Genomic DNA, 15,199 nt, shown 5'->3' with positions numbered 1-15,199 from the left:
TGCTTCCCACTCATATCTCCCCAAATTCACTTTGCCCCTCCTGGTGGTAAGGGGTGCAGGTAGTGGGGATGAGTCAGGATCCTAACGGGTGCTCCCCTATTTATACCTGGGTCTGTAATGAAAGGGAAAATCCTGTTGTTTATTTAATCTGCTTCCTCCTTAGGGAAGGCAGGGGTATGAGGAGAGACAGAGATTCTAGCGTGATCCCCACTCCTCCAGGTCCATAGGGCATAAATGGCATCTCAAGTCTGAGAATAAACCAATGAACTGTTAAAAAAAAAAAAAAGATGGAAAAAGTGGGGAGTGAGGCAGATTATTTTTCTATGTTTCCCAAAAGCAGTCCCAAGATTTGTGTACCCATCACACAAATCATCATCTTGGAGGCGACCCTGGGAAGCACACGAGGAATCAGGAATTAAAACAAGGGTGGGAGCCAAGGGTGTGCATTCATGGACAGGGTACTGCACTGGGCACCTGGGGCTGATCCCACCGGGGACCCCCGAGAGCGTGGAGGACACATCCCGGAACTGTCCTGGCCGGGGCAAGAAGCTGGGGGTTCTACCCACCCACCCTTGGTGTTAACACTTGGAGTCTGTCCCGCACACCAGCAGGGCACACTCCTGCATCCAGAGAACATTCTCCAGCATGAGGCAGAAGGAACCTTAGCCGGTGGCACCCCAAGTGGGCTGAGGGTAATGGGCCAGCATGCAGCATCCACTGCAGAGGGGTGTGGACAGCTTTGGGCGCTGCTGTAGCTGCTTCCCCGTTTGTTGAGGGGATGGGGCAAGGATCGAGCCAGACCCCAGCTCCGTTCCACTCAGAGGACATGGCACAGCCCCAGCCGCCCACAGGTCTGAGCCCCTCAGAGCGACAAGCAGAGGCAGAGCCGGGCTGTGTGTGGCTTTCTCTTTTGATAGCACAACTTCCTCTTCAGCTTCCTGACTGAGCACTAGGGCAGGACAGAGGGGGGCCAGCCTGGGCCTGGCCTGGAAAGGCTCACACGGCTCTCCTCGGCACCCGGCCCCTCAGAGCCACCATGAGCCAGCCCCGACACCCTGGCCCAGGCGAGGCTGCTCCCGAGACCCTCCTGGGTGACCTCATCAGCTACTACCAAGAGGAGGCAGGGGCCGGCCGGCTCCGGGTCTGCAGGCAAGCAGCCCTCACCCGCAGGGCCCAGGCTCACCCTGAGTTCTATCTGCCCGAACCTGCGGCCTCCAATCTGGGGGCCACTCACTCCCAGGGGGTGCCTAGCCCTACCCGGCCTGTCTGCCACGAACTGGTGCAGGCACTGGAGTTCTTGGAGCTAATATCTGTCAACCTACTTCTGTTTCCCTGGAGGAAGGAAATCCAGTCCCTGAAGGTAGGCACCACCATGCCTCTAAGCAAGGGGAGCTCGGGATGGAGCCAGAGCTCTGCCTGGGGTGGGGAGGGGGGACAGCATGCCCAGCATGCCCAATGTCTTTGGTCCTGTTTTATCGCTGGATAAATTGAGAGCCAAAGAGGTTAATGCAACTTACTTACGGTCACCAGCTAATAAGTAGAAGAAACAGGCCTCAAACAGGCAGTGCACCTTCCAACCGCTATCTACCGCCTCTCTAAAGATGAGGAACCAGGGAGCTCATAATAAACAAGGGAAGGAGTCTAGGTTTTGAAAGCTTTAATCTCATCTGGCTCCAGGCCAGGACTCCTGGGTTGGGAGCCAGGATATCAGGGCCTCACCCCAGCTCAATCCCTTGCTATGTGACTTGCGACAGGTCCTGTCCTGTCTCCGGGCCTCAGTGTGCCCTTCTGTAAAATGGGGCAGAGGATAACATGATCATGGACCAGATGTCCCAATGGCCAAATGCCCCAGCCCAAATGCTTCTTGAGAGCCTCCAGCACAGCCCCCACCCTGGGTGTCAGCCTTTGGTCCTGCCTGGCCACTCACAGCCACTCTGCTGGGTTGTGTCCCACCTCTAATAAACATCCCTGTTTGTTCCAGACATACACTGGGAACTTTGCCTACCGGGTGCAGCCTGTGCTTCCTCAACAAACACTGCACACCATTCTGGGCAGGCTGGGCTACGTGGCCACCTCCGAGACAGAGTTTTCGCTGGTCCGGGCCATCAGCAAGGAAGACGCCAAGCAGCTGGTGTTTGAAATCTTCCTGGCAAGAGTTACATGTGAGACCATTCTGAGAACCTCGAGCAGGCAGGTCCTGGGACCAGGCAGAGAGAAGCCATCCAGGCCCTACCACAGGCGCAGCTCAGAAACTAAGCTGGTGAAGTCCCACAACTGCCAAGAGGGGGTCCAGCCAGGCCCCCCAGAAGGGCTGGGATCTGAGAGGGCCCTGGCTGGGGGCTCTGACCGTCAGAGCACTGTGCCAATGGCCCTGATGAGCCTGCCTGAGGTCTCAACATCCCGCCTCACCTCCTGTGCCGGCCCCCGGCGCCACCTGGCCTCCCAGCGCCATGCCAGCACACGCTCAGATAGTGAGGAGTTCTTGACCTGCTACAGTGACCTCATTCTGCACCGGACACCCCTGTTCCCCCAGGACTTTCCCATGAGCAGCCTGAATGGAGACCAAGTCCAGGTCCCAGCCCCGGCTCCCAGCCCACCTCCAGGTGAGGGGGTCACCTCCTTGGGTAGCAGCAATGAGAGGTCCCTGGTCCCCAGTACAGCTCCTGAGAGCAGAGTGGTCCCCATCCCCGGCCAGCCCTGTCTGACACCAGTATCCCAATCATCCGGGAGGTCCTTGGACCCAAAGCCAGAAGCACAGCCAGAGCTGGCCACCACTGGGGCAGATACTGTTCCTCCAAACATTTCCTTTGAGATGGACAAGCTCTGTGAACACCTCTCCCACCTCCTCAGACCCCCAACTCTTGCAAGGCGTACTGGGGACTTCCCAGGCCCTGGGGTTGAGGACAATGGACAATCAGAACCTCTCATGGGGCCAGACCCAGCCACCAAGGCTGGTAGCCCAGACAGTAGGGTCATCCAGCTCTGGAGTCCTACTCAGACCCGCCTCATGTACGAGAGCTCCCCGACACTATGTTTCCCCGAGGCAGCTGGAGGGGCCAGTTCCGACCCAAGAACACCACCCAGGCAATAGCTAAAAACTGTCACCCCTGGATGGTACAGGGACAGAGACCCAGGAAAGTGACCACTTGGAGAGGTGGCAGATGTGGAACCCACAACTTGTCAGGCATAGGGACCAATCTGCTAAGCAATCCCTCTCGTCTCAAGTCCCAGCCCTGACTCTCACTGACTGTGACTTTAGGCCCCCACTCCATCTTGCTCCATCTCTCTGCGCCTTGTTTCCTCATCGTAAATTGAGTGTGGTCAGACCTACTCAGAGGAGGCTGGACAGTGTCAGGGAGGTGAGGTGTGATGTGCACAGTGCCCCTCAATGTCTCCCTTGGGGGTGGCTTCCTGTCCCTTCCCATCCCCACTAAGTATGTGACCCTGGGCATCTCTAAGGGGCAGTTTCCTCCAGCATCCTCAAGGTAACTGTCACAGGACAGATTAAGACAGCCTCAATGCGCTTACACTCCTCTGTCAGTCTCCCTTCTCTCTCTACTAATTTCTGGTTCACAGAGAACAAAACCATACCTGGGAATGCAGGATCACACACCGGCTCCCCATCCACGGGTCGAGTTGGGGGCTCCACTCATCTGGGCTGCGGGCGCCCCCTCCCCCAGCCATCTCTTGCCCCCACATGTACACACGCACCTCACAAGTGGGCACATCCAGAGATGCTGGTCTCCCCACTGTCCCACCCTGTCCCTCCAAGCAAACGACCACGTTGCTTCATGAGCTAAAGCCAGAGGATCCTGTCTAAACCAAGTCCTGTGATTCTCTTGCTCAACTCCCCCCAGGGGCTCCCAAGGCCACACCAAGCCCCAGAGGCCCCTCACTATCCTTCTGATTTGATTTCCTGCCTCCTCCGCCCAGTCCACTGCAGACAAGACACACTGGCCTCTTACAGGTTCTTGAACAAGCTAAGCCCACCCCTACCTCCCAGCTTCTGTGCAAACTGTTCCTTTCCCCACTTCGTACCTCTCTCTCTACCTTTCTTGTTATTCACAACTCACCTTAAATGTTACCTTCTGGAGAGGCCTTCCACGGCTGAGCATCTGAGCATCAGCTTAATTCTTTGCAAAGACATTTTAAATATACTTATTCATTTTCCATCCCCCCTCCCCCCCAATATAAGCTCTATGAGAAATTTCATCTTGTCTCATTCACCACTGTTTTCAGGGATCCCTCAAATGAGTAGAAAATTTAGAAATACAGATGGATATAAAAACAAAAGCAGAAGTTACCAGAATATCCACCACTGGGAAACACCCAATGTTATGGTGTTAACACAATTCCTTTTGGTCTTTTTTTTTTTTTCTAAATTTGGGATTGTAGTATTTATAGTGTTATGTTCTGCTTTTCTTTCCAAGAAGGAAATTATTTTAACTAATTTGAGATTTAAAGAAAAGTTGTGAAATTAGGCAAGGAATGCCCTTGGAACCCTCACTTTGCGTCCCCTGAAACTGACATCTTCTAGAGCTGCAGTGGGATGATCAAGAACAGGAAATTAACATGGACAGAGTATTATTAACCAAACTACAAACCTTTTTTTAAATGTCACCAGTCCTTCCGTTACTACCCTTTCTCAATCCCAGGACCCTTTCCAGGACCCCACATGCCATGTGTGTCTCTAACAGTTCTTCAGCCTTAGCTTTGTCTTTCCTCATCTTGATGCTTTTGGTTAAAACTTAATACTAATTTTGTTGAATGTCCCTCAGTTTGGGTTTTTTAAATGTTTTATTTATTTTTGAGAGAGAGAGAGAGAGAGAGAGCAAGCGCGTGAGCAGGGGAGGGTCATAGAGAGAGGGAGGCACAGAATCTGAAGACAGACTCCTGGCTTGGAGCTGTCAGCACAGAGCCTGACGCAGGGCTCAAACCCACAAACCGTGAGATCATGACCTGAGCGGAAGTCGGACACTCAACCGACTGAGCCATCCAGGCTCCCCTGTCTGTTTTTTTTAGAGTTCAAGTGAGGTTATGCATTTTTGGCGAAAATACCATTAAAAAATGATGCTGTGTCCTCGGTACCTCTTATCAAAGGGTTCATCTTATTACTGGTAATACTGATCTGCTATTCCCCTGCAATAAACCACTTGTCCTAGGAGCCCCGGTTCCTCTTATTGGAGAATGATGTTTAGACACCAAGACCCAGGTGCCAGGTGTGCTGTTGGTGGGTGTCATTGCTTCCAAGCCCACTTAGGGGACAGTCAGGAAACATATGGATGTGTACTAACCCAGGCATATACATATGTGAGCTTATTTCCATATCTATATAGAATTTTAAAACCATGAGTTTATACTGATAACTCTGATTCTAATCCAACACAGGGTTGATTCTACCTGACCCTTTTTTATTTATCACGTCTTCCTATAGAAGAGAATGAAACCTGGCTCTCTTAATCTATGGTCTACTTGTTTGTTCAGGTCTAGTACTATAGTTTTAGAAAGGCTAACCACACCTCCGGGAGAAACACTTTTAAAAGCAACTATAATAGCATTTATAAAGAGTAATTTTTGCCTTTCGTCTCGCTGCATCAAGATTCTGTTTTCCACAGTTACTTAGGCGACTTCTTTACTTCCCCCCACCTCTGGTGTGGTTGCTTTTCACTTGCGATGCTGTTAGGGCCAGCTGTGTCTGTATTCTGTTTTCCATTCCCCCTACATCCTAGTTGATCTTGTTTATTTTGGGGGTAATGTGACACTTTTCTATGGCTCTAAGAGTCGGTTATACAAAAAGACACATTCACACAAGAGTCATTCCCTTCTCTTCCCTGCAACCACATCACATCCTTTTTTCTCTCCAGCCTCTGCCCATCAATCTATTTAGTTTCTGGGTCATCTTTCATTTCCTTTGCATCTGTGTGGGTTTTTTTTTTTAATGTTTTTATTTATTTTTGAGAGGGAGACAAGTGCCAGCAGAGGATAGGCAGCAAGAGGGAGACAGGGAATTCAAAGCAGGCTCCAGGCTCTGAGCTGTCAGCACAGAGCCTGGTGCAGGGCTTGAACTCACAAACAGTGAGATCATGACCTGAGCCAAAATCAGATACTTAACCAACTGAGTCACCCAGATGCCCATGCATCTGCATATTTTCTTAGGTCTCTTCCTATACAAAGGGTAGTGTACCATAGATACTCATCGGGACATTACTCTTTCTCACTTATCATTGCTTTATGTCCTTGAAATCAGATTTGTTCAGAGAAAGCTTCCTGATCCTTTTTTCCACTCGACTGTGTGGCTGTGCCACAGTTTACTTGACCACTCTGTTATGTATAGGTCTTTAGGCTGTTGCCAGTTATTTTGCAGTGAAAACCAATGCTGAACTAAATAACCTTGTGCATAGATATTTTCATATTGTAGAAAGTATATATTAGATACCAGACGTGGGATCCCTGGGTCGCAGTGGAAGTGCATATGTACTTTGTCAGATGTTGTCAAAGTTCTCTCCAGAAGGGCTGTACAAAGTTACACCCCCACCAGCGATGTATGTGAGTACTTGTTCCCCACAGCCTCACCAAAAGAATGTGGTTCCCCTCCACACCCCACCACTCTCTGGTAGGTGAGAAATGGTATGTCAGTGTTCTTTGAGTCTGTCTGGGCTTTTATAACAAAATACTACACACCGGTGGCTTATACACAACAGGAATTTATTTCTCACGATTCTCGAGGTGGCAAGTCCAACATCATGGTGCCGGTACAGCGGTCTTCTGGCGAAGGCCCTCCGCCGGGCTGCGAACTGCCGACTTCTTGCCGTGTCCCCATACGGTAGAAGAGGCACAGGAGCTCGGTGGGGTCCCTTTCACAACAGCACTGAATCCATTCGTGAGATTCCACTCTCACGGCCTAATCTGTTCCTGTAGGTCCAGCTCCTAATACCATGGCCTTGGGCATTAAGTTTTCAATGTATGAATGGGGGGGGGGGCTACAAATATCAGACCTTAGCATTTGCTTTTCCTCTGAGTGAATGTGCTTTTCACACGTTTAAGGGCCATCTTTATATCTTTTTTTGTAAATTGTCCTTCACATCTTTTTCTATTTGGATTTTTGGTTCTTTGTCCTTCATTTTTAAAGAATTCTTCATGGATATTTAGGAATATCAGCCCTTTGTCTGTGACATATGTTGCCTTTTGCTCCCAGTGTGTTGATTGTCTTTTGACTTTGTTCATGCTGGGTTTTATCACACAATTTTTACTTAGCCAGAATGATTAACATTTGGTTGCCCCTGGATTTTGAATCATCGTTAGGAAGCTTTCCGTACGTACATCAAGGTTTTAGAGGAGGATTCATCCACGTTTTCTTCTGGTGCTTGAATGGTTCCAATTTCTACATTTAGATCCCTAACCCCTTGGGAGTTTACACATTAAAACATGGATCCATCTTTATCTTTTTCCTAATGGTCACCTCAGCCACCATTTTTGTTAAAAAGTCCACCTTTACCCCAATGATTTGAGATGGCATCCTTATCATGTAAATCTGCATACGTACTTAGGTCTATTTCTGGGCTATTTTATTCCACTGCCCTACTTATCTATTCATGCATCGGGACCACACTGTTTTAATGATACAGACTTTCCAGTATGGTTTACTGCCTCGTAAGGCTAGTCCTCCGTCATAGTTTTTCTTTTTCCAATAGTTTCCTGGTTACTCCTGAATGTTTGCGTTTCTATATAAACTTTAGAATAATGTGTACAATTCCATAAAATAGACCGTGGTGTTTCTACTGAGATTGTATTAAAGTTGTAATTGAATTTAAGGAGAACAGACATCTTTGTGTTGAGTCCCCCTACCCAAGAATGGGATGTCTTCACCTTTGTTCAAGTCTTATTTGGGGTCTTTGAGGAGCGCTTTAGCATTTTTCTTGTATGTTTTTGTATGTATCTTGTTAAATTTATTCCAAAGTATTTAACCTTGTTACCACTGTAAATGGGATTTTCACCACCATTAATGACCTGTTTATTGTTCGCATATGCTAATGCTGTATCCTGCTACTTCACTAAAATTCTATAGTTGGTGTTGGTTTTATCACTGATTCTTTGGCGTTAATTCTCTACCCCATCAGAAGGCAGTGCTGGGGCTGCCAGTGCCCTCCTGCCTCAGGGTGGGTTTTCTTGGGGATTATTTCAGGACAGGGGTAGCTGTGAGGAGCTAAACTACATGCTTCGTGCATGGAGGGAGGTGTCTGTCCTGGCCATCAGTGTGCATCTGTCAGCCAGCACAGGGCCTGGCATACAGCTGATGCAGGGGGAGTGCTGTCAAAAGACAGGGAGAGAACAGGGGCTTGCTGACAGAATGCCTGGGGCAAGATTGCAAAGATGCTGAAATACTATTTCCCCCATGGCCCTGATAAATATTTCTGCCTCCAGGAAGGTGCGAGAAAGTCTGGTCTCCTTGCCAGCCAACTACAGAGAGGTGGAAAGGGCTTGGGAGAACAAGGAATAGCCTGGCACAGCTCCAGACCCTCTGGGTCGTCACTCATTTAACTTACCCCCTTTGTAGTCTGTGCAGCCTCTCTCCTCGTGAGGGAGAACACAGAACCCCAGTGTCTAAGGGAGGAAGAAACAGGACCAGAGAAGCAAGGTGACCTGCCCAAGGTCTTGCAGCCAATAACCAGGGAAACTGGGATCCCAGCCCATATTCTGACCCCAAGGCGCGAGTCCCATCCACAAAATCAAGTGGATTCCAAAAGGCAAGATTCACTTAAACACTTAACAGCTGGTCGCCGTTCATTTTTCTGGGCATTTCCCAAGATGAGCCTAGAGCTGCCAACATCTACCCATCCCTGGCAACAAATAAATCTGCTCTGCATCAGGGAAAGGGTGAGTGAAAGGTCACCCGAGCCCATGGAGAAAGAGGTCTGCCAAGAAGTAAGTAAGGAAACCATCGGTTTATTGTGTAAGGAACTCCGGGGCCTTGTTGGTACGAGAAGCAGTGTCACTTCTCGCAGCCCAAGAGGCAGCTGTGTCTCTCCCCGCCCCCCCCCCACCCTCATGCCTCAGGATTGCAGGCGCAGATCCAGAGTCCCCATAAGAAACAGGGGTATTTATAAAAAGAAAACAAAGGCCAGTTGCTTTCCCCATGCTCCATTATTCTAGAAAGACCATGGAACCCTTTGTAGAGGTAAAGTCCCGAAGGTTGGCCTCAACCAGTTCAGTCCCTACTGAACAGATAAGTCAAGGTGATCCCAATCAATTGGTGAGAGCAGGCACCCATGCCGCTCTGATGGAAAGTGCCAGTCACTGCAGCTGCTGCCATTACTCGGCCAACAAACTGCATTCCAGCCAGGCTTCTGGGAAACATCAGATAAACTAACATTCATGGGACACTTACTGCATACCAGGCACTGGTCTGACCCCTTCCTATGCCAGGTGGGTTATCCTCACAGCCCTGAGAAATGAGCAGTGCTTCCATCTGGCAGATAAGACAGCCAACACTCACAAGACATTCACAACCAATAAGGTGCCAAGTCTTTTTGGAACTCTGGGACGTCCAATCCTAGTGACGGGTTTTTCCCTTATGCTATGCACCCTTTTTTACATCCCAGATGTAATAACACCATCGCCCAAACTCCACCACCGGCCGCCCCTGGGGGATTTTATTGGTAAAATGGCATAATAAGTAAACACCCTAATATTTCTAAGTGCTCACCATGCCTCCCAGTATCTCTAGTTCCTGAGCTTACTTTATATAGTGAAGCTGAGGTTCACTCCCTTCTCCAGCCCCCTTTACTTAGGTCAAAACGGGCTGTGTTCTTACCATTGGTCCTGGGTATCTCTCTGGTCTCCTCCCTGGTGGCAACGGGCTTAGGAACGGGGGCACTCATACACTCTATGGATGCCACCCAGGATTTGTCAGAGAACCTACAGGTCGCCATGGAGGCTTCAGCAGCATCCCTAGCTTCTCTTCAATGGCAGATCACTTCCCTGGCTCAGGTAACCCTACAAAACAGGCGAGCCTTAGACCTTCTGACGACCGATAGAGGGGGGACCTGCTTCTTTCTCCGCAAAGAATGCTGCTATTACTTAAATGAAACAGACTAATCCAAGGCCGCATCCAGATCTCTAGAGTGGCAGTGAACCAAACGCTCCCACACCCCTATTCCCACCTGCCTGTCACCGGCCCTTACTATAATGACACCGCCCCTTTGTCAGCAGGAAGTAACCAGACTTGAGTCGTGCCCTATAACACCAAAGAGGTCTGAACGACAGGTTTGGCGGGCCCGGGGAGAGGAGCGTCCCGCTGCCGGCCGAGGCTGCCGGAAGCACGACATTTGCCCGGGGCCGCCCTCTGCTGGCTCTCCGGAAGCACGTCATCGGCTCCCGCCGCATCCTGCGGCCTTACAGGGGGTTCTCCGCCCCTGGAAACACATCAGAGGCTGCTGGCCCATAAAAGGTCCAGTCCTTTGTTCTCCTGCACAACCTCCCTGGCCCATCCTGTGAGGACCAGGGAACCTCACCCGAGAGCGCTCCCAATAAGGGCCTTTTACATTTATTTCTCACTCTATAATAAAGGGTGCTCTGATCTCTTTTTCCAGTCTGTTTTGTGACTTTTTCACTCCGGCCATTTTAACCTTACACCTAGAAACTTTAAACCTAGGGAGATGGCTCTCAAAGGGTGGTCCCTGGACTCCTCACCCCAGGAATGGTGTTAGAAAACAGGTTCTCAGGCCATCCCCAGAACTGGATTCCACTCAACTGGAAAATCTGCAGGTGGACCTAGTACTCCATGTTTTAACATGCCCTCCGGGGGTTCAGATGCACTGAAGCTGTGAACCAGGACCTAGAGATCCCCAAAGGGTACAAAAGCCGTGAGTCAGCAGTAGCCACAGAGTCCCTAAAACAGTGCTTTTCCCAGTGTGTGTTCCGCAGAACCCTAGCACTTGGGGAGATTGTTAATGGATATCCCCCAAATGAGGGGTTCTACTGTCAATGAGTGTGAGAGTCCCTGGCTTAAATAGGGGTGAAAAGGTGTTTTTATCACAGGACTGCTTGAGTTTCTCTAAACTAATATACCTTGTGCATCTTAGAGAAAGTACTCGGGTGGTGCTTCCCAAATTTCCTGGACAACGGAACCCTCTTTTCTCTCCCAGACCACCTGTGTTCCAGGGACCCCAGCCGTGAAGAAGAAAAAGCCAAGAAATGCAGAGATTCAGGAAGACAGCAGCAAATGTGGATACCCACTCTGGATTCCACAAGACTGGCTCTCTCTCAGCTGCTGTTTAATGACAGCCTTTGGCAAGATCGCTATCTTATGTTAACTAAAAGAACACAGAGTTCAGCGGGGGTTGGGGTTATTAGAAAAAGAAAGCCCTGTGCCAGTGACCCTGGGGCCCTGGGTGAGTAATCCACCACCAAAGCCCAGAGACACCAGGCAGGGTATTATTATTATTAGATTTTCAACAATGGAGGGCTGACATTTCCAAGAGCTCATCAATTACTTTAATAACTGTAATTTTTCTGGGTGGAGAGGCCACAGGGATGAGTCTTACTCATTCCGCAGATACGTAAGTGTTTGATGTGAGCACCCCCATCCGGCCCCAGGGCTCTAAACAAGAGGGCACAGATGCAACAGCACCCAGAGGTAGGCAGGTTCTGGAAATATCTTCTACCTTTCTTTTCTCAGAGTTGTACATACTTCAGTCCTTCCCCAGGTCTGATGGTGGGGGGCTGGGGGAGTCCCGGTTAAAGGTCTCTGGCTGACCTATTCCACAGGTGGGGACGGGGACACTTATCTAGGTGAGCGGCTCAGGTGGAAATGATAAGAGGACAGGAAGAGAAACAAAAAGTGACATTCTTCCCCAGGGCCCACGGTTTAGGGAAGGCCTCCTGAGCCAAGCTGTGGGAGTACATTACACTGGTGGCCTCTGCCCTCTCGGGGCTACGCCCAGCACAGGAGGCAGGTTGAACTGAGGACATTTTGGTCCCTGGCAGTGAGGGTAAGGTGATGTGAGGGCACAATGGAGGAAGAGGTGGGGCCAGGGGGCACCACAGCACTGACCCCACATCTGTGGCCCAGCCTGTGGGTCCCGACTTCCCTCCTAACTTCTAAGGCCTCCAAGCAAAATCCTGTTAGAACCTTACGGCTTATCTTAGTTGTGCCTTGCAAAGGTCCTCATCCACATTAGAATTAAAGTATGAATGGGGGACAGACAATATGTCCTGATGCCATCATTAGCCAGCATAGGCCTCTGGCACCGTCTTGGACAGGGAAATCCCTGGAGGAAGGAAGCCACAAACCAAGAAGTTGAACTGGGAAGAGAAAGCCAGAGAGGGAGCCCGTGACTCCGATGGCCTCGGAGCCACCACACCAGCCCTGGATCACCCCCCTCTGCCCTTTTATGTGAAACAGAAATACACTTCTCACTTTTTTTTAATCACCAGGTACATGAACTATTTCTGAATGATTCTAATTATGCATTTTGCATGTACAACTAAAAAGCTGAAGTATAAATTAGAACTATTTCACTAAACATGCTGAGTACAAGAAGGTATTCATGCTATTCAAGATTTTTTTTAAGTACCACAAGTCAAAGCTGCTGAGGCAGCTCTGGGGTGTACTCATGCAATGCCCTACAGAACCCCGCCTCAGGGTAAGAATGGCGGGACACCAATAAATCTGGAATGTCACTGGCCTGGCTTGCCTGGTCAGCAATTCAAGGAGCCAGCCCCTGCCGTGCTCCTCTGAGCCATTCCTGGGAGTCCCTGGGGAGTGTCTCCCTCCACTCTAAAAACTAGGTCCCATGCCTACCATGTGCCATCTGCCCTTTTCCTGTCCTGCTCCGTGACCCCTGATGTCACCAGACCTGCCTGACACACGGGGAAGGCAACCCTAGTATGTGCAAGCTGGGCGCCAACCATTTTGTGTGACACCCCTGGGCTGAAATATTTCTGTCACCATCCCTGCAGGTACATGGCATCCTCTCCATGGTGCCAGAGCAAGACCACGGTGAGCTCTTTTGGACCCAAACATTCCACGCTAGGAAAGACAGGGTTACGAAAATGGAAACACATTACCCTATTGGCAAAAGGATGCTGCAGGGAGCTAAAATCACTGGCTAGGAAGCACGCCGAAATTAACCTCAGGTTTGTGGTGAAGGATTTATTGGCTACCACAGAGCAAGACTTATTTTCTAAAATCACATTTCCCCCAAAACAGATGCTCAAATCAAGCTGTGGGGAAAATACTAGACTGTTCATCCACAATTTCCCATAGACCGCCCCGGCTCGTCAAGATCCCCAGTAACAGGGGCTCCTGCCTCCCCTGAGCGTCTCGTCAAGCTCTGACATTTGGGATGAGAGACACATGCCCACGGGCTGCCCCTCATCCTGCCCGCGTGGCCCAAGATTGGTCCAGGAGTCACAGTCTGGCCCCCTTAGTGCCCCCTCCGGGCGCGGCCCACCTGAGCACCTGCAGCCCCGCGGAGGAGACAGCGGCACGCACAGGCGCCACACTCCTGCAGAGACTGGCACCAGGCCTTCCAACCTTCGCTCACACCAACCGCTGCGCAGGACAGCTGAGGCCTGTTTCCCCAAAGCTCACAACTGACCTTCTCCGTGTCGACCACAGTCTTCCTCTCTCCACACACCTCCAAAGTATCCGGAGTACCAGTGCTCCGAGAGCCTCTGCTTGCAGGCCCTGACCTTCCTGTCCAGACTGTCTCCTAAGAGAATGTTCTCTCTCTCTCTCTTACTTCCCACTGGACTCAAGAGACAGCTACGGCTTTGATGTACTGTTACAGCTGAGAGAAGCTAAGATACTTTCTGAACCAATAAAGATGAATTCATGCTCTATGGTCCACGGTGTCCCCTTCATGGAAAACCATTTCAAAAAGACGTAGGGCCACTTGGGTCTCTCCTGCACGCCACAAACTCTCAGTAATTCCAAGGGAAAAGCTCCTCACACAAGGCCTCAGAGCCAGGGCACCGGTGGCCCCTTGCCCCAGCTTGGCACCGGGTAAGCCACTCAGGCACCAAAAGCCATTTCCCTGACATGGATTTGGCAGGAGCTCAGGCAAGGCCTTTGTCACCAAGGAGCACCATGCAGGAGCCAAAGCATGATTCTCCCAAGGACATGCAAGTCCAGGTGATGAGGTGGTAAATGCCTCAGCAGCCTCATGCTGGGAACCACCGGACGCTGGGCTCAAGCCAAACACAGCACAATTTTGTGAAGGTCTAGGAATGCCAACTGTCCTCGAGAACTGCTCAAATAGAGAAAACGCGGGTGCTGGCTCCACGCACTGCTGGCTCTCCCCACACGGACGTGAGGCCTCTAGCAGGGGAACACGGGCTCTCGGGAGAGGCGGGGAATGTTTCAGTCGCCAAAAGTCTCAAGTGTGCCTGCCAACTCCACTGTTACTGGCTGTGTGATCCTGGGGAGTCCCTTAGCCTCTCTGAGCTTCAACTTCCTCTGTGGGAGGTAAGGGCCACTACCTCACCCTCCTGGGTGGTGGGAAGCGTTAGAGACCCCAAATCCAGCGTAACATCAGGAGGCTCTTGCCTTAATCAGAGGGGACTCAGCAGTGGGAAACCACCAAGAGAGGCACCAGAGGAATGTAAGGCTACGAACACCAAAGGTATGACAAACCCACTGGTCCCATTTGTCATTTACCTGCAAGGACCAGAGACCCAGGATGAAGACCCTGGAACAGAGGAAGAGACCATCAGGAAACAACGTGGCCAAATATAAAGCCCTCCCGAAAGTGGATTTTCCCAAGTTGCTTCTAATAGCTAACTTGGCAGCGGTGGGCATGTTTCTGGCATGATCCTTCCTGTCCTATGAGCCATGTTTCTGATTCTCTGGAGTTAGTATGCGGTTCCGGTTTTGTTCATAGAGTTCTAACATGTTCTTCCTGTCATGGTCAGCCTCAATCACCTGGAAATTAAACACACGGGTGGGTCACAGGGCTGCACTTGACTTCAACACCCTCCTCCCTTCACGATGAAGAGGGAGAGAGGTGGAGGCAGGCAGGACGAGGCAGGGAGAGGCAGAGAAGCCCAAGGTCACAGGCAGATAAAATGGAAGCTTCAAAGCAAACCAGCACCTGGTTCTAGGTCAATTCACATTCTCAACCATGTTTTCACTTAAGAACCCACTACCGCGGTCCTTGCGGCCAGCCCATGAATGTTTTCCCCTCACTGTTTATAT

General features: G+C 50.5%; 2 protein-coding genes across 3 annotated transcripts in view; one reads left to right on the top strand and one right to left on the bottom strand.

Annotated features, from left to right (window-relative positions):
- The first annotated feature begins 966 nt into the window (after positions 1–966).
- On the top strand, positions 967–4,827 carry LOC115280921. Its single transcript, XM_029926094.1, has 2 exons — positions 967–1,360; positions 1,982–4,827. The coding sequence occupies exons 1-2, from the start codon at positions 1,037–1,039 to the stop codon at positions 3,089–3,091; spliced, it is 1,434 nt and encodes a 477-aa protein (XP_029781954.1). The 5' UTR covers positions 967–1,036; the 3' UTR covers positions 3,092–4,827.
- Positions 4,828–6,688: 1,861 nt separating this feature from the next.
- The window catches only part of TK2 (thymidine kinase 2), a 32,016-nt gene continuing 23,505 nt past the window's right edge, over positions 6,689–15,199 (bottom strand). For both annotated transcript variants that reach the window (XM_029926502.1, XM_029926505.1), the window contains one exon: positions 6,689–14,926. In XM_029926502.1, coding sequence (XP_029782362.1) covers positions 14,828–14,926 — 99 coding nt within the window. In that variant the 3' untranslated portion in view covers positions 6,689–14,827. The remainder of the gene's footprint in view (positions 14,927–15,199) is intronic.

Source organism: Suricata suricatta, chromosome 16 (genome assembly GCF_006229205.1).
Source record: "Suricata suricatta isolate VVHF042 chromosome 16, meerkat_22Aug2017_6uvM2_HiC, whole genome shotgun sequence".
NCBI classification, from domain to species: domain Eukaryota; kingdom Metazoa; phylum Chordata; class Mammalia; order Carnivora; family Herpestidae; genus Suricata; species Suricata suricatta.
Note: the sequence above shows the minus strand (reverse complement) of the source record. Positions and strands in the feature narration are given on the sequence as shown.